Source organism: Mustela nivalis (assembly GCF_964662115.1).
Source record: "Mustela nivalis genome assembly, chromosome: 3".
NCBI classification, from domain to species: domain Eukaryota; kingdom Metazoa; phylum Chordata; class Mammalia; order Carnivora; family Mustelidae; genus Mustela; species Mustela nivalis.
In genome coordinates this window covers 111,595,667-111,623,394 of record NC_139022.1, presented here as the reverse complement: position 1 = coordinate 111,623,394, position 27,728 = coordinate 111,595,667, and the positions used below count along the sequence as shown (strand labels likewise).

General features: G+C 38.2%; 1 protein-coding gene and 1 long non-coding RNA gene across 2 annotated transcripts in view; one reads left to right on the top strand and one right to left on the bottom strand.

Annotated features, from left to right (window-relative positions):
* Positions 1-106: 106 nt before the first annotated feature.
* LOC309862174 lies at positions 107-9,667 on the top strand. The gene is made up of 4 exons (XR_014310327.1): positions 107-619; positions 2,017-2,141; positions 6,718-6,763; positions 8,494-9,667. It is a non-coding gene; the product is annotated as an uncharacterized lncRNA (long non-coding RNA).
* A 52-nt stretch (positions 9,668-9,719) lies between these two features.
* Positions 9,720-27,728, bottom strand: part of MEIKIN (meiotic kinetochore factor) — a gene marked incomplete at its 5' end in the record, with an annotated part of 87,586 nt that continues 69,577 nt past the window's right edge. Inside the window, 2 exons of the mRNA XM_082723374.1 lie at positions 9,720-10,581; positions 20,093-20,219. Coding sequence (XP_082579500.1) covers positions 10,550-10,581; positions 20,093-20,219 — 159 coding nt within the window. The 3' untranslated portion in view covers positions 9,720-10,549. The remainder of the gene's footprint in view (positions 10,582-20,092; positions 20,220-27,728) is intronic.

The following is a 27,728-nucleotide window of genomic DNA, read 5'->3' as shown; positions in this document are numbered from 1 at the left end:
GTAAGGCGGAGGCGTAGGGCGGAGTTCGCCCCCATAGGCTGACTAGTGGATTCCCTCACGTGGCAGCTCACGGGGCGTGGTGTGCAAGTAAAGGAGGGGAGGGGCGGGGAGTAGAGCTGCCTGGGGAAGAAGAGGGGGAACGCGCTCAGCTCGGGGTTGTTGTGCGTGACGTTGTCTGCTGCTCTCTGAGGCTACGGTGTGGTGGTGCGGGAACAACTCCCGGTACTTTGGAATGCAGAAAGCTTCCTCTTCCGGCAGCCACGACCGAGATGCTTAGAGCTCCAAGGCTGCCGACCCTCGCCTGCCATCCTTTCCTCAGCCTCCGAGGTTTCGCACCTCCGTCGCGCTTCTGGCCGGTCCAGCGGACCCCTGAGCAGAAAAGGCGCGCGACCTAGTCTGGACTTTGGGTGCGGGGGCCACTGGCCTGCCAGTGCAGGGCCGCGAGGGGTGTGGGCTCAGAGTTTGGCGGCGCGCGGCTGGTGGAGAGCCCTGCCCAGACACTCGCCACAGCTTTGACCTCCAGCAGGAAAGGCCTCGGCCAGGATCTTCGGGCGGGCAGCCGCCTTCAGCGTTTCTCACTACCCTAACGATAGGGTTTAAGCTCTATCTGAACGCCTAGGTAGGTAGGGAGAGGGGAATTCCACGGTGGAAATATAAGCAAATGGATTCGATACGAGAAAAAGCGCATTACAAGGGGGGGGGGGAGAAAGAACATTGCTCAAAAATGACCTTACACTCTTTTTAAACCCGGGACGCCAAATTTTATCAGGATTCAGATCAAAGTGGTCTTGCAAATTTTCAGCACCATTTATTAACCCACTCCCCTCCAGAATTGGAGTTTCGTACTGTAGGATAAAATTCTCTGGTAAATATGGATGTCAAGAAATAACTGGTATGTGGTTTTAAGGATAGATTAAAAAAAAAAAAAAACTTTTTGAATATTTCATTTAATTAAGCAGACAAATCAATGTATTTTCCTTGAGTGGCTACCAACTTCCACTAATTTGCAGCTAGAGTTTAAACTATAAAATAAGTGGCCATATGTATGTATGTATGTATTTATTTATTTATTTATTTGAGAGGAGAAAGAGAGCACCAGTAGGTAGGAAGGGCAAAGGGAGAGGGAGAAGCAGACTCCCTGCTGAGCTGGGAGCCCAATGAGGCTTAATCCTAGGACCCTGAGATCAGGACCTGAGCCACCCACATGCCTTAAGAAATTAATTTATTAATTCCACAAATGCTTAAGTGCCCTTGGTCCAGGTACTGGGGATCCAAAGTAAACACAAAGTCAAAGCTAACTTTCTATATAAGGAGATAATAAATAACTAAACAAGGTAATGAGAGCTAAGCAATGAAATGAGGGAGTGGGGAAGGTCTCTGTGAGAAGGTGACATTTGAGGTTCTCAAGTTAAGATTCATTCATAACTTCACTGCACATTGCCCAAGCTCCAAAACTTACTGGGCAATACAGATTCAAAACAGCAGGAATATGCTCTGTGTAAAGATAATCCTCTGATTCTGACACCAAACAAGGAAAGATTTTTAATAAGGCAAAATGAATTATGTATACAGTTAACCTTTGGACAAGGTGGGGGCAAGGAGCCCCAACCCCTGCAACTCAAAAATCCAAGTATAACTTAGACTCCCCCAAAATGTAACTACTTAAAGCCTACAGTTGACCAGAAGCCTTATTGATAACATAAACAGTTAACACAAAGCATGTATTATATAAGCATGTATTACATAATGTTTTCTTATGACAAAGTAAGCTAGTGAAAAGAAAATAATAAAATCATAACGGAAATACATTTATAGTACCAAGCTGTAAAAATCTACATATAAGAGAATCTACACAGTTCAAACTATTTCCCACCCACCTACCCCCAAAAGATGTGAACATGAAATAAAATTTTTGTTAACAAAAAATGAAGTCAATGCAATTTTTTAAAGTGAGAATATGCACATCCTATAAATCAATTAATCATTTGGGAATGTTTTATTTTGCCCTTATACTAGCAAGTTACACTAAATGATTTCAAGTGGAAACAATCTCAAGCCTGTATATACAGAACCCTTGACACTGAGAATTCATGGCTTGTTCATGGCTGGCACAGAGAAGAGTGTTTCCTGTTCCCTCAGAAGTAAGTTTCTAAAAACAATAACCTTGTATGCTTTCATCTTGGGAAAAAGTTACTTCATGGGATAATTATAGATATTAATAGTAAGGGAAAGAACATTACTGCTTGCATAAGAGATACTTCGTTTTACTATTCTCTAATCATATAATAATTTCATTTCTATAGTTTCATTTAGCCTTATGTTTGAAAGGTACAGAAAAACTAGCTTTCATTCATCATATTTCCTTTATGTGGCAGGGTAATATTCAAATTACAGAATAAGAAAGCACTAATATGATACAAGTTTGTTATAAAAGAAGACAAGTTACTTAATTATGCAGACTACATTGAAAATAATTTCCAATAATATAAAAGACAAGGGCACTCTCTTCTGGTTACAGATACAGGGAAAGGTGGCAATAAAATTGGAATATTGCTCTCTCAAACATATGCTAATAAGCATGCCTCAATTGTGTTAAATTTTCCTAAAACAAGTTAAGTTTTCACTGTCACAGAACAAGACATTCAGAATCTAGATCACTGCCTGAAGGACTCAGGGTACCTCATTGGTTTTTTGTTGCTATTGTTTTGTTTCATTTAAGATTTTTAATTTATTTGTTAGAGAGAGAGAAAGAGTTTGTGCATGAGCAGAGGGAGGGGCAGACGGAGAGGGAGAAGCAGACTCCCTGCTGAGCATAGAGCCTGATGTGGAACTTGTTCTGGGGATACTGAGATCATGACCTGAGTCGAAGGCAGACACTTAACCAACTGAGCCACCCAGGCACTCCAGTATCTCAGTTTTAAAAACTCTTAAACCAATTGATGGTTTACTGCTATATGATAAAGGAATGGCAGTAGTTAGAGACACCAGAAAACCTAAACATTCATTTATTCAACCAAATATTTCTTGAGGTCTCTAAGGTCTGCTGTAGGAACTGAGGACATTGTGCTAAACACAGAAGTCCCTACTCTTGAGAACTTAGTTCTCAGTGGGAACAGGCAAAATAAACAAGATGTTTGCAAGCTGTGCTAGGAGCTAGGAACAAAATAGTTGATAGCAAGCATCTGGTGAAGGCCAGATTTACACAGGGTGGTCAGGACAGCCTTCTCAAAAGGTATGGGATTTAAATTAAGGTCTAAACAATGAAAAGGAACCGGCAGTGGGAAGAAGGTGACAAAGAACATTCTGGCAAAGAGAAGAAATTATACAGGCTCTGAGGCAGGAATGGGTTTGACTTGTTTGAAGAAGAAAAAAGAGGCCAGAAGAGCTGAGTATACTCTGGGAAGATGAAGATGTTTGAGAGGCGGTTACAAAGACATGGGGAGTATTATGTACCACATTATGTAGGTACCTTGTAAATCATGGCAAAGAGGTTAGATTAAATGTGATGGGAGCTATTGCAAGATTTTAAAACAGGAAAAGGACATGCTCCAATTAATGACTCTAGAAGATTACTCTGGCTGCTTTGAGGAGAACGTATTATAAAAGATTGAGAATGAAAGCAGAGAAAGTGTATAGGAGGCTACTGTGCGTTTTCAGTGAAAGTGGAAGATGACTAACGAGTATTCTGGAGATATAGTCAACAGGACTTCTGACAGAAGTGAGGGAAAGAAAAACAAAGGATTAGTTTCTAGATTTTTCCCTTAAGCAACTAAATGGAAGTCATTTTCCAATAGAATGACTAGGAAAAGCACAGGTTTGAAAAAGAAAATCAAGTGTAATAAGTTTGGATTGTGTTTGAGTTTGAATTGTCTTTTAGATATCCATGTAGAGATTCTGAGTAGAATATATGGGGAGAAGACAGGATTGGAAAGATAAATTTTGGAGGCATTTAAAATAATGGAATGGAGGGGCACCTGGGTGGCTCAGTGGGTTAAAGCCTCTGTCTTCAGCTCAGGTCATGATCCTGGAATCATGGTCAATGGGATCGAGCCCCGCATTGGGCTATCTGCTTAGCAGGGAGCCTGCTTCCCCCACTCCCCACCCCCGCCTGTCTCTGTGCCTGCTTGTGATCTCTGTCTGTCAAATACATAAATAAAATTTTAAAATAATGGAATGGAGGAGTTCACCTAGGGAGAATGTATATGTGGAGAAGGGGGTCCAGGACTAAGATTTGATGAGGACAACACTTATAGGTCTTGAAGAAAAGGATCCAGCAAAGAATAAGGAGAGAAGAAAATATGTCCAAAAGGAGGAAAGGATCAACTGTGTTGGATGTCACTGAAAATTTAAGTGTCCATTAGATTTCTCAGCAGGGACATCTTGACAAGAGTAGTTTCAGTGGACTCATGTGAGCAAAAATCTGAATGGAGTGTGTTCAAAAAAATAAAGAGTAGAAAGGAAGTGGTAAAGCAAATATAAGCCATTCCTCTGTTTTACTGAGATAGGGAGCAGAGAAATGAGGAGTGAGAGGAGATAGGGAGAAGGAATATTGTTTTTCTTTTTTCAAAACAGAAGATATTAGAGAATTTTGTATAATGGAAACAATCAAAAGGAGATAATGGGGCACCTCAGTGGCTCAGTGGATTAAGTGTCAACTTTTTTTTTTTAAGATTTTATTTATTTATTTGACAGACAGAGATCACAAGTAGGTAGAGAGGCAGGCAGAGAGAGAGGGGGAAGCAGGCTCCCCGCTGAGCAGAGAGCCCGATGTGGGACTCGATCCCTGGACCCTGAGATCATGACCTGAGCCGAAGGCAGTGGCTTAACCCACTGAGCCACCCAGGCATCCCAAGTGTCAACTCTTGATTTCAGCTCAGCTCATAATCTCAGAGTTGTGAGATCAAGCTCCATGTGGGGGTCCATGCTCAGCAAGGACTCTGCTTAAGATTTTTTCCCCCTCCTTCTCTCTCCCCCTCTGTTGCTCCCCCTACTTGTGCTCTCTCTCTCTAAAACAAACTAATTAATTAATTAATTTTTTAAATCTTTTAAAAAAGAGAGAGATGGTGACATCAAGCACCTACTATGTTCTAGGTGCTCAGAGTACAATAACAAGACAGGTAGAGTTCTTGCCCTTAAGAAACCAACAAGTAAAAAAAAAAAAAAAAAAGAAACCAACAAGTAAACAAAGAGTTATTGCATATTGTGATAAATGCTTTTAAGAAATCAAACTTTTACCTTCAGTATAAAATAAATTGGTTTGAAATTTTCAGAATTCTATTAGACGTATACAAAAGAAGTTCCTTTATATAATGACACATTTCTATGACAAACATTTTTTCAACAAATACTTTTCAGATACTTAATATATTTAATGTGTCTAGCAACTGTGCTAGAACCTGGAAATACACTAATAAACAAGATATAATTATTATACTTGAAGAACTTACAGTGTAGTAGGAAAAAAAAGAATTTGACAGGCAATTTTAGTTCACTGTGACAAATGTTATGAAGTGGCCAAGTGCAGCTGCCATGGGGATCCAAAGAAAGACAATTAGCCTTCTGGAGGAATTAAGAAGAATTTTCTGAAGAAAGGAATGAATAGGGATTAAAAATAAAAATAGGAGAAGCTAAAGAAAAGAGGATGTGGGCAGGAGAGTTGTGTTTTGGGCAGATGGAAGAGCACGTGCAAGGCTAGAGGCATGATAAAATATAAAAATTCAGTGACCTATAATGTAATCTAGTGGTAATACTGAACTAGATTAAGAAAAATATGTAAAATAAATGTAAAAGATCATACTTTATTCAGAACACTTTGGAAAGCTACTGAGGGATTTTTTAGCAGAAAACATGATCAGATGAACATTTTAGAAAGTGTCTTCTGGATGCATTGTGGAAAATTAACTATAGGGTACCAAAATAAAGGTTGAGAATCTAGTGGTAAGACTGGTACACAAAACCAAGATAATGCTGGCATGAACTCAGAGAAAGGCCATAGGAATGGAGGGGAATAGAAAATACTAAGGGCTATTTAGGATTCAGGACCAAGTTCATGAATGACTGCCTGTGAGAAAAGAAGAGAAAGGGAGGAGTCATGGATGATATCCAAATTTCTGGCTCAACTTACATGGATGAATTAAGATATCTAACACTGAAACAGAAAATAGAATGACTTAAAGGGAGAAAATAACTTCAGGTTGGGATATGCTGAATATAGGATACCATAAGAACCCATGGTGTAGGGGCGCCTGGGTGGCTCAGTGGGTTAAGCCACTGCCTTCGGCTCAGGTCATGATCTCAGGGTCCTGGGATCGAGTTCCACATCGGGCTCTCTGCTCGGCAGGGAGCCTGCTTCCCTCTCTCTCTCTCTCTGCCTGCCTCTCCATCTACTTGTGGTTTCTCTCTGTCAAATAAATAAATAAAATCTTTAAAAAAAAAAAAAAAGAACCCATGGTGTAATGACAAACAAGCATTTGGATATAGAGATCTAGAAGTCTGGGCAGGTCTTAGTTGAGTTGACCAGTCAGGATGCTCTATGTTACACATGATAGAAAAACCAAACTAAACTAGCATAGTTTTAAAAAGAAACTAATTATCAGAACCAGACCTAACGTAGATGGAAAGTTCAGGTACAGATGCATCCAGGGACAGCAACAATGATCTCAAGAATCCAGTTTCTCTATCAAAGCTCTAATCTCTCTGTGTGAACTTCATTCTCAGGCCTCCATTTGTGGACGCAGGTGGCTGCCAGCAGTTTTCCTTTCAGGTAAAATCCATTCAGGTAAAAATCCAAGAGAATAAAGAAAATATCTATATCCCAGCAGTCCCAGGGGGAAAAAAAAAACAAACAAACAACTCTTGATTTTAATACCAGTAGAATTGTTAGGCCTTGGTCCCCCACCTAGTGATCCAATCATTGTGCCAGAGTTGGGAGAGCTATGCTAATCTATGTAAACCATTAATGGCCCACCCCTGGAACTAAGGATGGGATCAATCCCATCTAAGCCATATGCTTGAAATTCAAAACCCGGTCAGGATGGCAGTAGAGGGGAAATGAAACACAATAATGAACAAGTGTAGTTCTTTCACTCAAGAACCTTACAGTCTAGAAAGAAAAAAACAGAATTTGACTGGAAACTAACTATAATTATTATTGTAATTATTATGATTAACATTATGATAAATACTATGAAAATGCTATGATGTGGGCAAGTACAGAATGTTGTGGGAATACAAGGAAAGACAACTAATCCTTTGGGAGACAGATGCAGAGATAATCACTACATATGTCCACTTACATGTATCCATGGCAGTTATAAAGATTTGGGGTCAACTGCACAGAGATGGTACTTGAAATCAGAGTTAGATGAGATTACCCGAGGAGATGAGGTAACATGAGAAGAAGCCCTAGAAGAGAACCCCAGGAAACACCAAAATTAAAGGCTGGACAAAGGAAAATGAGCCTTCAGAAGAAATGGAAGAGAAAGAGCTGGAGATTGGATGAAAGCCTGGAGAGTAATGTTTCTAAGAGATCATTCCTTACTAGAGGCTTTCAAGAATAGAGCACTATCATTAGCTGGGAGAGAGAGGTTGGGTAAGATTCAAACTGAAAAATACCCCTTAGATTAGCATGAGGGAGGTTGCTAGTAACTTTGACGGGTGCAGTGTCAGTGGAGAACCAGAGCTGAACCCAGACTCTGTGTGTGTTGGGCTCAGGGGGAAGAGGAGGAAGGGTTGAGGAGTGAGGGACTGGTGCAAAAGTAGACAGCACTCTTTTTAGGAAATCTGGGTGTAAAAGGGTGAAGCATGGGTATATAGAAGAACATGAGTCAAGGAAGGATTTAAGATGTAAGATGGGTCAATATTTTAAAATACAGTTTAGAAAGCAATATTACATTAGAAAAGGTTATAGATAACTTATCTGGAAAGTCTGGGTTTTATGCCTTTCATATAAACACAATATAAGATGAAGAGGCTATTCACAACTGAACAAACCATGATAAATTATACCTTGGAGAGGTGAAAAAACAATCCAGTTAAAATTTTTTAAATATGGGATACCTGGGTGGCTCAGTCAATCAAGCTGCGCTGCCTTCAGGTCAGGTCATGATCCCAGGGTCCTGGGATCAAGTCCCACATTGGGCTCCTTGCTCAGCGGGGATCCTGCTTCTCTCTCTGCCTCTGCTTCTCTCTCTGCCTCTGTCTGCTTGTGCTCTCTCTCTCTCTCTGACAAATAAATAAATAATTTTTTTTAAATTTTTTATTGTAAATGACATTACATCTGCCCCTTCATGCATTTTCAACTGTATTTGGGTACTTATGACCTGAGTTTTTTTTTTTTTTTCATGAAGTATAATTTGAAAATTTTAAATGCTTAAAAATTATTATTAATCAGTTATATATTGAAGTAAAGAGACCAAGTCCTATTGTTAACTAGTTTTAGATCACAGAAAACTTTGAAAATGTGATTAAAAACTATGGACACCCTCTCTCCAGAAGGGAAGAACTGTTTCTGATGCTCTTCTAGGGAGATTGAAAGAATTCTGAGGCCTACCGACAGACAAGAAATTAAGTGTATAACCTTCTTGTGGGATTTGCTAACAGTAATCCTCTTTGGACCACTCCTGCCTTCTAGATAACCATCAAGTTTATTCTACTTTCCTTCCTTTTAATCATAATAGAAGTCATACCCTCCCCCACTAAGGCTCTTGAATGCCAGTTGTAAATCCTTTTCCCCTCCCATTTTTCCCTATGCTCTAGCTGATAAAACAAAAAAACTGGGCTTAAAATACTTTTGCCTACAAATCCAGGCTCTGTCACTTTCCAAATCATGTCACCTCATCTAAGTATATAACTCTTTCTGAGCTAGCTCTATTTTCCCTATCAGCATTATGAAATAAGTGTTTATTTCCTCCAGCCCCACTAGGCCCACCCTAGGAATCAGGTGTCATTCTTTCTCACAGGAACCCACCACCTGATTAGAAACTACCAAGTAATTTGTCCTCTTGCTTTCCACTTGGATGATAAACTCCTTGAAAGTAGGGAATAGGCCTTCTATTTCATTTCTTCTTCCCCACATTGCTTGTCACATTTCTGCTTTTATAACCATCCCAAGAGTTGCTTTATTGGTTGAGTACTGATTTAAAATCCAGATCTAAATTGGGTTTTAGCCTCCATCTTTCATGGTCTCTTCTACATTTCCTAACAACTTTCCTGTATTTCTCCTCCAGATGAGAGTGTGAAATAGAAATCACAAATAGCTTTGTTAGTGGCTTAAGGCCTTGTCAAATAATTCATAAGAATATCTTCAGGGGTGCCTGAAGCCTCTGCCTTCAGCTCAGGTCATGATCCCAGGCTCCTGGGATCAAGCCCGGCATCGGCGGCATCATCATCATCATCATCATCATAATCATCATCATTATCACCACCACCAGCAGCACCATCACCACCAGCAGCAGCAGCAGCAGCAGCAGCACCACCACCACCACCACCACCACCACCACCACCACCACCACCACCACCACCACCACCACCACCACCACCGGGCTCTCTGCTCAGCAGGGAGCCTTCTCCACTCCCCCAGCCCCCTCCCCGACCCCCGCCTGCCTCTCTGCCTACTTGTGATCTCTGTCTGTCAAATAAATTTTTAAAAATCTTAAAAAAAAAAAAAGAGTATCTTCATGGAACTCCTTTTTAAAAATGAATGCTATATTTTACAAAATCTCAAATTAATTCATTGATTTTAGAATTTTCTTTCTTACTGAGCAGCTTTGAAAATCTGACTCTTACTTTTATGTATAATAACATTAGTAAACCATCAAGAGTTAAAATTTCAAAATTATAAGAGTTATATAATTGTACTATGTTCACTGACAACAGGACTGCTGTTTTTTAGGAAGAGCAGTGTAGAGACACCACCACAAATAATATCTCACATGAATAAACACATAAAATCTTACAGACAGTATTAGCTAAAGAAGGTTTGAGAATGAGGTAATACATCAAAAACTTAGTGTATGATTGATTGTACATATTATAAATTCCCTGCTTCAGCAAAGTTGAGTATAGAGTTTCTTTCAGTCAGACCTGGAATTAGGTCTCTCACTCATGTGGTTTCAATTAAGTTCTGTTAAAAATAGCTCGTAATATAAGCATTTTCATTTTTAGTACTTCAACTTTACTACTTTTAATCCTTATAGAGGACAAACTCTGGGGGGAAAAAAACAAAGGGAGTTACACAGTAGCCTGGTACTTTGCTCTTTATAAATAACTGAAATCATTTGTTTAGTGTACAGTCTTTTAATATAAGCTATTTGTTCTTATTTTACAATACAAATACATATATTTAAGAGACATATATAAGAGTGTTTCTTTACTGATTAAAATTAAATTATAAGAATCTCAGTAGAATTTCATCACTAGGATATATCACATATAATTAGAGAATTTTGATTTTTGAATTATATATAATTTCAGACAGACATTCTGCTTTATGGACTTTGACTTCACATTCATGTATATCTTCAAAGTGGTGACAATTCAGCCATGGCTGCTACATTCTGCCATTTGTTTTTATTATAATATCTGGAGAAAAATATAAAACAATCGATTATTTCATATACATCATAAGAAGGTGACCAATAATTATTAATAACCAATTCTTGGCGGCAAAAACTCTTGACACAGGGCACCTGTGTGGCTCAGTGGGTTAAAGCTTCTGCCTTTGGCTCAGGTCATGATACCAGGACTCTGGGATCAAGCCCAACAAAGGGGCTCTCAGCTCAGCAGGGAGCCTGCTTCCACCTCTCTATCTGCCTGCCTCTCTGCCTACTTGTGATCTCTGTCAAATAAATAAATAAAATCTTTAAAAAAAAGAAAGAAAGAAAGAAGGAAAGAAAGACAAGAATCAGTTTTTTTTTAAAAAATACCCAACTTTTGTAGCAACATGGATGGGACTGGAAGAGATTATGCTGAGTGAAATAAGTCAAGCAGAGAGAGTCAATTATCATATGGTTTCACTTATTTGTGGAGCATAACAAATAGCATGGAAGACATGGGGAGCTAGAGAGGAGAAGGGAGTTGGGGGAAATTGGAAAGGGAGGTGAACCATGAGAGACTATGGACTCTGCAAAACAATCTGAGGATTTTGAAGGGGTGGGGGGTGGGAGGTCTGGGTACCAGGTGGTGGGTATTATAGAGGGCACGGATTGCATGGAGCACTGGGTGTGGTGCAAAAATAATGAATACTGTTATGCTGAAAATAAAAAATAAATTAAAAAAAAAATTAAAAAAAAAAAAAAAAAACTCTTGACACCCAGCCAATCTAGTTTCATCCTGTCAAGTCTTAGGAAATAAATCCAGAAGCTATAAAAAATAATTTTAAAAAGGAATAGCTGGCTCATTCCTTCCTGGACAGGCTGAGGATACCTCTTTGGAGACAGAAAAAGACCTGCTCAATAATATTCCAATGGGAAGCCCAGCAAAGATGGCCTCTAACTCTAGCTGTGTAAACTGGAGGAGTTGATCCAGTTGATCCAGTTGATCCAGTTGTGCTTCTCATCCTCATCCGCATCCACCACCCATGAAGAAGCCCCTCACATTTTCCTACCCACCCTTCCTTCTACTACTCTTTGCTGTAGCTAAATCCAGGTTCTTTCCAGTACAGGATTCTGGGGATTTTCCTTCTACATCTGATACCAGGAGATCCCGAATGGAGCCAGTTTTACCTATTCTCACTGCCACTTTCACACTATGATATACATTACCCCTGACCTTTATCAGTGATTCTCAAATTCTGTTGTACCTACATACAGGCCACATTTCATACCAATTAGATTAGAATCTCAGGACAAGGGATTCAAATATCCAGGAAAGTATGATATGTAGATAAGTTTGAACACCAGAGACCTCTATCTTCACTGTTCAAACTGTGGTCCATAGACCAGTAATTTCATCCTCATAGACCAGTAATTTCATCCTCATGTAAAAGTTCATTAGAAATATAGAATCTCGGGACGCCTGGGTGGCTCAGTTGGTTGAGCAGCTGCCTTCGGCTCAGGTCATGATCCCAGGGTCCTGGGATCGAGTCCCACATCGGGCTCCTTGCTCGGAGGGAGCTCTGCCTCTGCCTGCCTCTTTGTCTGCCTGTGCTCACTCGCTCTCTCTCCCTCTGTCTCTGGCAAATAAATAAATAAAATCTTAAAAAAAAAATTAAAAAAAAAAAGAAAAGAAATATAGAATCTTGAGATGCCTGGGTGGCTCAGTGGATTAAGCATCTGACTTCAGCTCGGGTCATGATCCCAGCATTCTGGGATTGAGTCCCCACGTTGGGCTCTGTGACCAGTGAGGAGCCTGCTTCTTCCTCTGCCTGCTGTTCCCCCTGCTTGTATGCTCTCTCTCTCTAACAAATAAATAAAATCTTTAAAAAAAAAAAAGTAAAATCTTGGGCTCCATTCCAGATCTAATAAATCAAAATCTCTACTTTAACAAGATCTACAAGCAATTCGCCAGTACATTAAAATGTGCAAAGCACTGCCTGTTCTACCCTCTACTCCTCCCTGTTGTTTTCTTTACTGACCTCAGACACTATCTGCTCATTTATTAAATGCTTTGAAAACTGGGCCACAGTAATCAAGGCTATACCAATTTGTAGTAACTTCCCAAGTGGGTAATCAGCACACCCACTACCTAGTTTTACCTACCTTTAACCAGACTTCATACATTTCCAAGGACAGACAGCACCTGTAACACATCATCTCTGAAACTTTACAATACTGGATACCTGGGAGTCATCCTAACTGTCCTTTTCTCTCAGCAACCTGTACCAGTACCTAATCAGTCACTAAGTCCTGGCAATTATGCCAGTACACATTTTTAGTTTAGACTGTTTCTCAAACCCCAGTAGTACTGAATCAGATCGCTAAACCAATGACCTGGGAATATGCATTATTTATAAATTATTTATAAATTACTTAGGTGCCTCTGAGCACCACATTTTGAGATACACTGGCTCAGATCCTCATTTTCTCAACTCTGTTCTTCAGGACTTTTGTAAAACTCCCACCCGATCCTTCTACTTCCCAGCTCACTTTTTTTCCAAGTCATTCCCACAAGACTGAACTAATTAAAAAGCAATTTGACCATGAAAGTAAAAAGTCAGTGTGACATAGGAGGCTTTCCACAATTTGTCCTCTGATTACTATTCAAGACTTAGTTCTCAGAGTCCACTTTGCACTCCAGCCAAACATAACTACTTTCAGTTGGTTAACTACCCAAGGATACATTAAGCCTCTGTGCTTCAATTTATGTGGCCTCTGCCTAGAAAGACTATGCTCAGAATGCTTCTGAGGGCTTCGAAACATCCTTCAAATCATCTCCCTATGTACCCCAACACAGTCCCACATACACCTCTATGAAAGCACCTATGTCTCCACTGGACTTGTATTACCTTATCGACTTCCTCTATGAGATTACAAATTTCATAAAGACAACTATGTCTTTATTTCAATATTACTATTAACTAACTTCATCTAAATATAACATCCAGATTCAATAAATATTTGCTGGGTAAATGAACCAGTCAACGGCAGAACTTCATCTTTTTTTATATCAAATCAACAAGCTTAAAAATCTCCATTATGTCAAATTAGTTTGATTTCTTTTTCCCCAAGATATGGTATGGCACCTCTATATTTGTATTAGATTGGCATGTCTGCGTCAAAAGCTACACACAATTATCTGCTATGTTCTTTTTTTTTTAAGATTTTATTTATTTATTTGACAAGATCACAAGCAGGCAGAGAGGCAGGCATAGAGAGAGGGGGAAGCAGGCTCCCTGCTGAGCAGAGAGCCTGATGCAGGGCTGGATCCCAGGACCCTGGGATTATGACCTGAGCCGAAGGCAGAGGCTTTAACCCACTGAGCCACCCAGGCACCCCTAACTGCCATATTCTTTATGTGAGAGGGCACAACCAAATTTATCATCAAATACAACAACCATACAATATATTTTAGGCTTTTGCAATTTAGTACAAACAAAGGAATAATTTCCAAAGGGAAAAAGAAAAACATAGTCTAGAGGAATTAACCTACTCTACAGAAATAAGTAATACTTATTGCATAATGAGTGATTATTATATTTCAGATACTTTACATAAATTATGTCTAATCCTTGCAATAACTCTCTGAGCTAAGTACTATCATTATGCCAATTTTACAGATAAGAGGTTAAAAGTCAGAGGATTTAAGAAATTTACTCATGTGACAGAACTAGGTTTTGAACTTAGGGAGGTCTTTTTTATTTTTTTAAGATTTTATTTATTTATTTGACAGAGATCAGAAGTAGGCAGAGAGGCAGTCAGAGAGAGAGCGGGGGGGGGGGGGGGGGCGGGCGGGGAAGCAGGCTCCTTGCTGAGAAGAGAGCCTGATGCCATGCGGGCTCAATCCCAGGACCCTGAGATCATGACCAGAGCCAAAGGCAGAGGCTTAACCCACTGAGCCACCCAGGTGCCCCAAACTTAGGGATGTCTTATTCTTAAGTGATTTCTACTACCATCTCTAGGATACTCAAGTCCTTTTCCATCTCATTTGTCATATTTCCATGTGATACATCTGCATGCTCTTATCTAAAAACTCAAGCTTCTCAATAAAGATGTATACATATCTAGTTAAAGGCTTTTATTGTACTATAAGTGTAAGATATGAATCTATAACATCATTTATCATGTCTTCTAAAGATCAAAATTGAAGAGAAATTGTAAAACCTTACTATAAGGATAGCTTCAAGTTTTGTCTGATTTTCCAAAATGTATTGTTAGCTAGGAAGTCTTCCAAAGCAGAGCTAAGATATCCCCTCTTCGATTCCTGCAGTGCCTTATTCCAATTTTATCATGTTATAGAGAAGACTATGTGATCTGTCTCATCACTAGTCTGTAAGCACTAGAGGGCTAAGGCTGTACTCTTATCCCCAGCTAATACTGCAGTGTGCAATACATGCTTATCAGCCAAATTAAAGTAATATTGGACATCTATTGCTATAACAAATAGCAATGATTTTCCAAGCATATTCTTGAGGGGGAAAAAAACCTTTTTAAATAGAATACAGAAGTCAGTACAAAGAGAAAGAGAAATATAAAACAAAGAGAAGCAAAATGTTTCTGTATGGAGGAACTGAGAAACTCAGAGCCCTATCTACTCTACCCCTCCCAATGCCTTGACAGCTACCCAAACTATTGCAAATTATGAAAGTTAAGTTCTAATTCTGATTCTACCACTAATTAACTGGTGTATTCAGACAAATCACTTATTGATCTGAGTAGGTCATTTTTATTATAAGTAAAGTGAGCAAAATAGACTAGATCATTAAATGCCTCTCAAATGTTAGTGCTTCTTGGAATCACTCTGAGAATTCTTCAAATTGTAGATCCCGGTGCTGTATCTCTAGAGAATACAAAATTTGCCAGGTCCGCAGTAATTCTGGTGTACGTGGTTAGAGGACTACACTTTGAGAAATCTTGGACTGGGTATCTTCTAAGGCCTCTTTCTTTAGGCTGTCACCATTCTCAAACTTCTATTTACCCACACCACCTCCTCTATCACATCTCCTTTGGACTTCTCTAGTGGTTTACTTTCACCACATTTTTTCTCTAATCAGCATTATTAATGAACAAGTATCATAACAAACAGGGGTCCTAGACCATCAAAAGTAAGCTTCATCTTACCGTCCTGATTAGATAACTGGCAAACTAGCTAAATGTTAAATGTCAGGACTAAAAATAGGCTGTTACATGTTTAAAAAAACATGATCACTAGTTAGCTTGGGGTTTTGCTATTTTTACTAAAGGAAAGGCAGAGGCAAGTGGCCAGAAGTTGAAGGGGGAATTACTTAAGTGAAGAGGCTGCCAAATGAGGTGAGAACCTACAAAGAAGCCAGGAGATGGCATAATCAGTTCAACATACATCAAGGGGTCTCTGAATTATATGAAAAATTTTAGTCTAAATATTCAGAACTTCCCAGACACATTTTAGTTTTGATTTGATGCATACTTATACCCAGAACTGTGATGCTACATGTCATAGATTAATATGACTTGTCATAAAGATCAAATTAAGAGTTTTTCTATTTTAGAACTTTTTACCGAAATACAGCATACACACAGAGAAGTTTGCATATATGTACTGTAAAGTTTGATGGGTTTCACAGACTTACTATACCCATCTAACCAGCATTCAGATAATGAAACAGAACAAATACCACTAGTACCTAGTACTAGTATCTAGTACCTAGATAACTTCCTCTCATAATGCTTTCTAGTTAATAGCCCCTCCCTAACTAGTACATCCACTATGGTGATTTTCATCATAGATTAGTTTTGCCTAGCTTTGTATTAAATATAAGTAATGTTAAATGTACTCTATTGTGTCTGAGTCCTTATGTGAGATTTATAAATACTGTTGCATGTAACTGCACATTGTTGATTCTCACTGCTATATAGCACTCCAATAAATGAATGTGCCCCTATTTATTAATCCATTCCACTGTTGATGGGCATTTGGATTATTTCCTATTTGGGGTTATTATCCAAATGCTGCTATAAACATTCTAGCAAACATCTTTTGATGAATATATGTACACACTACAGTTGGATATACTCTTGGAAATGGAATTGCTGGGTCTCTATGGTCCAGGGAAATGGAATTGCTGGGTCTCTTTCAACCTCAGTGAAACATCTAGGGGCCCAGTGATATGAGAGATATACTTCCTAAAGAAAAGAATAAGTTGTTGCATCAGGCTCTTCCTACAACCAAAAAAGACACACAATGCCTAGTGGACCTCTTTAGATTTGGGAGTCAACATTTTTCATTTGAGTTCACTACTCCAACCCATTTACTCAGTGCCTAAAGGCTACTGGTTTTGAGGGAGCCTCAGAATGAGAGAAGGTTCTACAATAGGTCCAGGGTACTATGCAAGATGCTCTGCCACTTGTACCATAATATCTAGTAAATTGAATGATGCTTTAAGTGTCATTGAGAGATATATATGTTGTTTGGACCCTGTAGGTGGATCACAGTACAGGTCCTTAGGATTTTGGAACAAATCTTTAGCATTTTCTGTGAATAACTACTCTTTTTGAGAAACAGTTTTTGGTCTGCTACTGGGTCTTCATAGAGACTGAATATTTAAGCATGGTACCCCAAGTTACAATGAGACCTGAGCTCCCAACCATGAATTATACACAATCTGATGCACCAAGCCACAGAGTTGGCTGTGCAGAACACCGCTGCATTTTCAGATAGAAATGATATGTATGGAATTGAGCTCGAGCCCCAAAGGCAAGAGTAAGTTAGATGAGGATGTGGTCCATATGTCCATTGTCCGTACTGCTGCTACACTATCTTCTCTTTCCCAGCCTGCACCTTTGGCATTATGGGGAGTTCTCCACAATCAGCTGATTGGGGTGGGGGAGCTCAGACTTATTTCACAGATGGTTCTACATGATATGCAACACTTGCTCCTTTCTGTGACATCCCTGAAAGAAACTGGTGAAGGTATATCCTCCCAGTGGGTAGAACTTCAAGAAAAACATCCCACTGTTCACTCTGTTAGAAGTGGCCAGATACGTGATTATATATTGATTCACTGACTGTGGCCAATAGTTTGGCTGGATAGTTAGGGCACGAAAGAAGGTGACAAGAGGCCCAAGCTCATGGAATTCACTGGTCTTTCTATGTTCCCCACCATCTTGAAGCAGCTGACTTGGCAGAATAGTGAATGGCCTTTTGAAGACTCAGTTAAAGCACCCTGTAGGCAGCAATACCTTGCAGGGCTGAAACAAGCTTCTCAGAATCTTGTATATGTCCTGAATCAGTATTTAATATATGGTGCTATTTCTCCTACAGCCTAGATTCACAGGTCCAGGAATCAAGAAGTGGAGATGGAAGTGAGATCATTCAATATTATCATCTCTAGTAATCTACTAGAAAAACTTTTTTGCTTCCTGTTTCCATGACAGGCCTTGCTCTGCTAGCCTAGAGGTCTTAGTTCCAAAGGGACAATGCTTCCACAGAGAGACAACAATGATTCCAATAACTGGAAGGTAAGACTGCCACCTGGCTGCTTTGGGCTCCTCAGAACTCTGAATAACAAGCAAAGAAGGGAATTACTATGCGGGCCAGGATGACTGATCCTGACCACTCAAGTGAAATTTTCCCTGCAATGGAGGCAAGGAAGAGTAATGTCTGGAATATAGGAGATTCCTTAGGACATCCCTTAGTGTTATTATGCCCTGAGATTAAGGTTAATGGAAAATTGCAACAACCCAATCCAACCAGGACTAATGGCCCAGACCCTACTGAAATGAGGTTGATAGTACCCCACTAGCTTAAGAACTATGACCAGCTGAGGTTCTTGCTGAAGGAAGAGGGAATATGAAATTGAGGAAGGTAGTTATAAATACCAGTTATTTCTACCTAACTAGTTTAAGCAAATACCTGTTTGCTTCCCTCTCTTATTCCTATAACAGCTAACATAAAATGTATTAATAATTACTCTCTATCATAGTACTTGAGTCACAAGATATCAAGAAAAGGAATAAATACCACCCAAGGATTTTGCATCCTCTTCTGGGGAAGGAATTAGCACATTTTGGGTTGTATATAGGATAGGACAGCTGTATTATGTTAGAAGTATAACTTTGTTACTTTCTTTATTTACAGATTAATTGTGGTTTAAGGACATGTGTATGAATACATAGTTGACATAGTAGCCTGGGATGGTTAGTTGTATATGTCACCTTGATTAGGCTATATTAACCAATTAAATTAAATACTAATGTTGGTGTTGCTGTGAAGGTTATTTGTAGATAAGGTTAACATCTATAATAATAGACTTTAAGCAAAGGAAATTATCCTTGATAATGTAGGTGGACCTCATCCAATCAGTTAAAAGGCCTTAAGAACAAAACCGAAGTTTCTCAGAGAAAAAAGAAATTCCTCCTAAGGACTGCATCATTAACTCCTGCTCAAGAGTTTACAGCCTGCCCTACAGTTTTCAGCCAGACTCTACAGCTGCCTAAGTCAATGCTTTGAAATAACCCTCTGGTTCTGCTTTTTTAGGAAAACCTTGATACAGCATCTACTATTCCCTACCACCATGCTAATGTCACTAGAGATAAGAGATAGAAAAAAGTCTATTATGTGGTCCCTGTCTTTGAAAATTTCCTAACCTGAAGAATATGATAAGTCAGTATTATGAATTATGTGAAGTAGTAATATCTTAGTAAATGTCAAATGAGTAGCACTGAATTAAGCACTTAAGGAACTTAGGAAAAAAGACAACTTTTGTGGACTTAGGGAGTGCTCAGGGTAGGCTCTGTGTCAGAAATGGGGACAAGGATGAAAAGCAGACAGTTTAGGTGGATTGAAGTTGTACATAACCTATTAAATTTCAACTGCTTCACTGCCTGCTTACTCATAAAAGGTTCCCAGGCTCCAGTGACTAATCAGACATTCTGTCTGATATATAATCAGGAGAATAGAAAAACCTAAATTTGGAGTGTAAAAGCCCGAAAGATAGAATTCCTCTCTACTACTAGCAGTAGAATCTTGGACAAATTGCATACTACTTTAAGCTCCAGATTCTTCACATATAAAATGAGGATAATAGAACATATCTGCCTATTATAAAGTCATAGTGAGAAATAAATGAGATAAAATAAGATATTTGGCTCGGTACCTTTTACAGAGCAAGTACTCAACCAACAATAAGGGAATGCAAAAATATATGAAGAATATTTTCACAAAGAATTCTACTAAAAATGAAACCCAACAACAATAAATTTCAAACAGTTGTAAGAAAAGGTATCCAAGATAAATACATTTAGATCAATGGCATAAGCTAACTTTTTGAAAGATTAAATATATGACATTCAAAAAAATATTTTACTCAGGTTCTAAAACTTAACCAAACTTTTTGTAATTGTATAAGAATTCCTAGAATACAATTTGTAAGTGGACTTCCTGTGTGCACAAGGAATTTATAATGAAAAAAATATTTTGTATCATCCAAAAAGTAGGCTCTGGATTCACATTATAGTACCTTGAGGAATATCTTTGGGTGGGGAATATTTCTTCTTCTTTACAATAACATTACTTTCACTTTTCATTTGTCTAGTTCCTGGTGTTGCTCTAATAATACAACATATTTCTGATGTATCTGAAGGAATCTGAATAAGAAAAGAAAAAAGCAGACAGCACATAATTCTTCCAGATACTGTATTTGTATGCTGTTTTATTTCAAAGGCATATCATTTCATCATCCATATTTCATACATACTAATGATAGAAAGCATTTATGAAATGCTTACTCCACTCTAGACACTAATGAAATGGTTTTTAAACATTTGCTTATTTAATACACAGAAGAACCAGACAGGGAAGATTATATCATCCCCATTTGTAAAATGAGGAAAATTATGTTCAGAGAATTTGGATATCTTATTTAAGAACATAGAGAGCATAATAATAAGAGTTGAGATTCAAGCACTCCAAAGTGCAAGAACAAGTTTACATGATTTACTGAATTAAAATATAAACTTATTTTAATTCTGAGCCATATACTAGATTTCCTTGGTTTCCCAACTCAATGAATTTTGACAACCACCAATCAAACAGACAGACTTCAGAATAAAGAAATACAGTATCTTCCAAAAGTCACATATCTTGTTTCTTAGAACTCAAATAGACATATGTATTTACCGAGGGCTCCTCCCACTGTAAGTAAAGCCTATATAGAAACAACTTCCACTTTAAAACTCGTATCATCTTCTGTGATCGGCATCTGATATTTTTCTGCCCAGCATCATTTCTATTCTTCCAGTACGTAACAATATGAGAGTTTTCTTGGGAGAATCTACACTTTCTCCCAGCCTGCAGACCATTCCTTTCTTATGATTCAGGTGGAGCTGATAATACTTCTGAGCACCAAGAGGCCTTAAAACCCAGCCCAGCCAATCACTATATGCTATGTGCCCGGGGAACAGTGACCAGCTCAGACAAGAACATTTTAAATGGGTCAGGAGGAAGAAGGGAATTCTCAACCTGAGATTCTGATACTAAACCAAAATCCTTAAGGGAGCAAAAGCGGTCTGAGAGTGATACCCAACCCTAGCTATAGCTTTTGTAGTAGAAACAGATACATATCCTCTTACAAGGATGGGATCCCCATTATAGGCACATAGGATTCTTATCAAGTAGGAGCAAGGAAATAAATGATCAGGGTCAGAATCAGAGTTGGTCTTCAAAATTCAGCTCAGAACCATTCGAAGCAGAAATAATGGGTGTGGTGAAAAAATAATGAATACTGTTATGCTGAAAATAAATAAATTTAATTAAAAAAAGAAATAATGGGCAAAATACAGTTCACTTCATCCTCTCATGTTATTATAACAACAATAAAGGAAGTAACAAATTCATAAGAAATCAAGCTACCATGTGTAAGACTGTACAGGAATATCAAAGAGGGGAGTTAAGCCCCCAGAACATCCAATATCAGAAGTGCCAAATCAGAATAGAATAACAATGTATGAAATGATTAAAGAAATAACAATTGAAATCTCATGGATGAGCAAACAAGAAATTATCTGGAATGAAAAGCAGATGTGAAAAAGAAACAACTAGAATACCTTGAAATGAAAAATAAAATTGTTGAATACAAAATTCAATGGAAGCCTTAAGGAGCAAAGTGGGCACAACTAAAGAATTACTGATGGTATTACCCCGAATACAACAAATAAATGAAAAATATTAAAGAGAGTTTGAAAGATACAGAGGATAGAAACATGTCTAACATATGTTAATTATCATCCCAGAGAGAATAAAACAGGTAATAGCTGAGAAATTTCCCAAACTGATGAGAAACATGAGTGCACACATTCAGAAAGACTAATATCCAAAACAACATTATAATGAAAAACCAACAGGGGTGTCTAGGTGGCTCAGTCAGTTAAATATCCAACTCTTGATTTTTGGCTCTGGTCATGATCTCAGGGTCTTGAGATCAAACCCCATGTTTGGTTCTGTGTTCAGCAGGGATTTCCCCGCCTTTCTCTCTCCCTCCCCCTCCGGCCCTCCCCCTGCACTTTCTCTTTCTATCCAAATAAATAAATAAATCTTTAAAAAATAAAGAACAGGGGAACCTAGGTGGCTCAGTGGGTTAAGTGTCTGCCTTTAGGTCAGGTCATGATCCTAGGGGACTGGGATTGAGATCCATATCAGGTTCCCTACTCAGTGAGGAGTCTGCTTCTCCCTCTCCCCACCTCTCCTGCTTGTTCTCTTTCTCCCTCTCTCTCAAAAATAAGTATAATCTTAAAAATAAATAAATAAAAATAAAAAGTAAAGAACAAAAAGCCAACAGCAAATAAAATATTAATCTCTTTATGTATGCACTCCAATGAACTTATAGCATACCCACAATAAGAACTTTAAAAAATCCAGGAAAAAAAAGGTATTTCAGTCCCTAAGACCACCTCAGACTCAATGATTTGCCAAAGGACTCACAAGATTCAGAAAAGCTGGTATACTCACAGTCAAGGCTTATTACACAATAAGATACAGACAAAAATCAGCAAAGGGAAAAGGCACATAGGTGGGAGTCCAGGAGAAAAAGTATACAGAACTCCATGTAGGATAATAAGCTTCCAGTTGTCTTCTCCTATTTGAGTCACATGGATAACATTTAGTTTTCCCATGTGCAAAGTGTTGCCAACATGAAGAGCCCAGTAAACCTTGATTCAGACCCATATCCTAGAGTTCAAACTGATACAAAGGTTGCCCAAAGCCTTAAGTATGAAAAACAGGTATTTAGCATAAATCACATTTAGCATAAGCTATCTGGTATAGCACAGGACATACAAAGACACTCTTTTCTTTTTTTAAGATTTTATTTATTTATTTGACACAGAGAGAGAGATCACAAGTAGGCTGAGAGGCAGGCAGAGAGAGAGAGAGAAGCAGGCTCCCTGCCAACCAGAGAGCCTGATGCGGGACTTGATCCCAGGACCCTGAGATCATGACCTGAGCCGAAGGCAGAGGCTTAACCCACTGAGGCCCCTACAAAGACACTCTTATTAGGCAGGATACTCCAAGGGGTCATAACACTTACAAAGGTCTCCTTACATCTCAATAATGAGAAAACAACATAATTAAAAAATGGGCCAAAGACCTTACCAAACTCCTCACCAAAGATATACAGATGCCAAGTAAGCATATTAAACAACGCTTCACATCTTATTTCCTAATCAGTGAGATGTAAATTAAAACAATTGGAGGGGCTCCTTGGTGGCTCAGTGGGTTAAAGTCTCTGCCTTCAACTCAGGTCATGATCCCAGGGTCCTAGGATCGAGCCCTGCATCAGGCTCTCTGCTCAGGGGGAAGCCTGCTTCCTCTTCTCTCTCTCTGCCTGCCTCTCTGCCTACTTGTGATCTCTCTCTGTCAAATAAATAAATAAAATCTTCATAAAATAACAATTGGATACTGCTACATACCTATTAGAATGGCCAATATCTAAACTACTGACAACAATAAACCTTTATCCAAACCCACAGAATGCACAATACCAAGAGTGGACCCTAAGTTAAACTGTGGAATGTGTGGGGTGATTGTAAGGTGCCAATGCAGGTTTATCCTTGGCTTAAAAAAAAAAAAGTGCTCCTTGGTGAATGATATCAGTGATGGTGGTGGCTATGCATGTACTGAAGCAGTGGGCTATAAGAAATCTCTGCATCTCTCTATTTTGCTGTAAATCTAAAATTTCTCTAAAAATTAAGAAAATGCATTTTTAAGAAAGCAAAAGTATACAAAAATACATACCATGTTAACAACAGTTAAAAGAAAGCAAGAGTAGCTATATTAATACCAGAAAAAGGAGATTTCTGTGCAAAGAACATTACCAGGAATAAAGAAGATCCTTCATAATGAAGGATCTTGAATTAATTAAAAAAAACACACACACACTTAACAATCCTAAACAATATTAACTGTTTACACACCTAGTAACAGAGCCTCAAAATATATATAAAACAAAAAGGATAGAAATGAAATGAGAGAGGGGTGACTCAGTCAGTTAAGCATCTGACTTTGGCTCAAGTCATGATCGTAGGGTTCTGGGATTGAGCCCCATGTCGAGCTCAGCATGGAATCTGCTTCTCCTTCTGCCCCTCCCCCCGCTCATGCTCTCCCTCTCTCAAATAAATAAGTAAGATAAAGTAAAAAAGAAATTAAAGGAGAAATGGACAAACCCACCCTTACAGTCTGTATTTTAATACCTCTTAATAATTGATAGACTAAATAGGCAAAAATCAGCAAAGATATAATTGACTTGAACATTACCACCAACCAACCTGACATGACTGACACTGTAGACCATTCTACTAAAAAAAAAGTAAAATATGCATCATTCTCAAGTATACACAGAACATTTACCAAAATAAACCAAATGAATTATAAAACATGTCTCAATAAAGGCACACATACAAGGCATATAAAGAATGGACGTAGATCACAATGGGATTATATTAGAAATTAGTAACAGAAAGATCTCTGAAAAATTTCCAAATATGTGGACAAGAAATTGCATACTTCTAAAAAGGCCATGGATCAAAGAATAAATACACAGAGATAGGCTCTGTGAGAGGAAATAGGCTCTGTGAGAGGGTGATAAAAGGTTAACTGACTTAATAAGGGCAAGGTCCTAATCTGAAAGTGCTAGTGCCCTTTTAAGAGGAGGAAGAAACATCAGAGGACTTTAATACTTCATGCAAAGAGAGAAAAGGCCATATGAAGTCATAGCAAGAAGAGAGCTCTTCTGGGACCTGAGTAGGTTAACACCTTGGTCTTGGACTTTCTAGCCTCCAGGACTATGAGAAAATAAATTTTTGTTATGTAAGCCAACCAGTCTATCATATTTTATTGTGGAAAACCAAAGAGACTAATATAATGGTCAATACACACACACACACACACACACACACACACACACACACACACAGTGTTTCTCTACTCAGATATTGAAATTGAGAATACCACTTATATATAGTATCAATAATATGAAACACTATTATCAGGAGGGAAATAATGATATCAAGTAGGAATAATGACCCAAACAGTGAAAACTATAGAATAATTTGTACAGAAATTAAAGAAGTGCCAAAAAATGGATAGCTATACATAGTGTTTGGGTTGGAAGACTCAGTATTGTCATGATATCAATTATTCCCAAATTAAGCTGTAGATACAATGCAATCCTAATCAAAATTCCATCAGGATTTTTTTTTTTTTGGTAGAAATCAACAAGCTGCTTCTAAAATTCATATAGAAATGCAAAGGACCTAGAATAACCAAAACAAATGAAAAAGAAAAACAAAGTTAGAGGCTAACCCTAACTAATTTAAAGAATTATTATAGTGCTTCATTATTCAATACTGTGTGATACTTACACAAATACAGACAACAGTAAAACCTTATACAAGCTTGTACAAATACATGGATTACCTTTTTTCAACAAAGGTGGAAAAGCAGTAGAGTGGAGAAAGAATAATCCTCAACAAATGTTGCTAGAATAACTGAATGTCTATATGGAAATAAACAAATACACTGGAATCCATACTTCACACCAAAAGTAAAAAATTAACTCACAGTTATTAGTGTAAAATTTTAAAACTTCTGGAAGAAAACAAGAAAATCTTTGTGACCCTGGGTTAGGCAAAGATTTCTTAGATATGACAACAAAAGTATACCCATGAAAAAAATAAACAAAAAACTGACAAGTTGGACTTCATCAAAATTAAAAATGTATGTTCTTTAAGTGACACCATTTTGTAAGAAACTACAGACTTTATGATTCCATTTATAACAAATGTCCAGAAAAAGTTACTCTAGAGACAGAAAGTAGACTAATATTTGCCTGGGGCTGGGCATGAGAATGGGGCTTAACTGTAAATAAGTGTGAAGGATTTGGAAAATGTTCTAAAACTGATATAGGTAATTACTGTACTATTCCATAAACTTACTAAGAATTACAGAATTGTAAACTTGAAATGGGTGAATTTTATGATATGTAAAATAAATAAAGTATTTTTTTCATGTTTTAAAAAAGGCAGTGGAGTGGATAAAATAACAAGTTATGGACCGGGATAATATCTTTCAAAATATATATATTTGATAAAGGATTTGCATCAAGAATATATAAAGAGGGACGCCTGGGTGGCTCAGTTGGTTAAGCAGCTGCCTTCGGCTCAGGTCATGATCCCAGCGTCCTGGGATCGAGTCCCACATCGGGCTCCCTGCTCAGCAGGGAGCCTGCTTCTCCCTCTGCCTCTGCCTGCCATTCTGTCTGCCTGTGCTCACTCTCTCCCCCCCCCTCTGATAAATAAATAAAATCTTTAAAAAAAAAGAAAAGAATATATAAAGAGCTCTTAAAATTCTACAATAAGAAAATAAACAATTTTCTTAATGTGCAAAAGATATGAACAGGTATGTCACCAAAATAAATATATAGATGGCAAATAAACACATGAAAATGTGATCAACATTATTGGTCATTAGGGAAATGAAAATTAAAACCAGATACTAATTGGGAAGGTTAAGATTGAAAGACTGTACTAATGGTTAAGATTAAATTAACTAAAGGTTAAGATTAAAAGTGTGATGGGACTAAATGAAGATGAAATGTAGATGTAGAGAAACTCCAAGTCTCAAACATTGTTGGTGGAAATTTAAAATGGAACCACCACTTTGGAAAACAGTTTGAAGATTTCTTAGGTAATTACCCAACAGAAAGGAAATATATAACCTTCCAGTTAAAGAAGAAATTATTCTGATAATTAGTATTACAGTAAGATTTTTATTCAAGATTATTGTAAGAGGGTTCACTCACATATTGTACAGATGAAACTAATGTAACATTGTATATCAACCATACTTTAAAAAAAAGATATACTATATGTTGGCTAATTGAATTTTAAATGTTAAATTTTAAAAAAAGAAACCTTTCTTTATTCACACACACACAAAAAGACACATGATAAGGTATTGAAATAGAGGAGAGAAATTTGGCTGAAATCCAAATATAGCAAATACAGCCAGGGATGCACAGCTGATCAGCAGAATGGGTGTCAGTTATTGAAAAATTACAGGAGGAAACATCAAGCGCAAAGAGATTCTTGTTAAATTGACCTTGTGATATAGTAATTTTTTAAAAAGATTTATTCATCTATATTTGTTTGAGAGAGAGAGAGAGAGAACATGAGCCAGGGGAGGGGCAGAAGTAGAGGGAGAGAAAGAGAAAATTTCCAGCAGACTCCTGGCTGAGCACCAGCCCAATGCAGGGCTTGATCTCAGGACTCTCAGATCATGAACCCAAGCTGAAATCGAGAGCCAACCAGTCAACTGACTAAGCCACCCAGGTGCCCTGATATTGAGATTTTCAATAAGTATCTATTTGTTTTTCATCCCCATTGTTAGCACGAGGCTCCTAAAACCCTTGGAATTTCCTAAGTGATAAGAACCATAAGGGTGTTTTTGTTAATGTGATAAAATTTAAGGAAAGCACCTAAGGAAGGGAGCTCCTTGCCAGGGGAACTAATTCTGGATCACAGGGTTGGATCAGGCCTGCGCCATAACCTCCAGGTAGGGGAGAGGAGATAGAGGTTTACTCGGTTGCCAATGGCCAATGATTT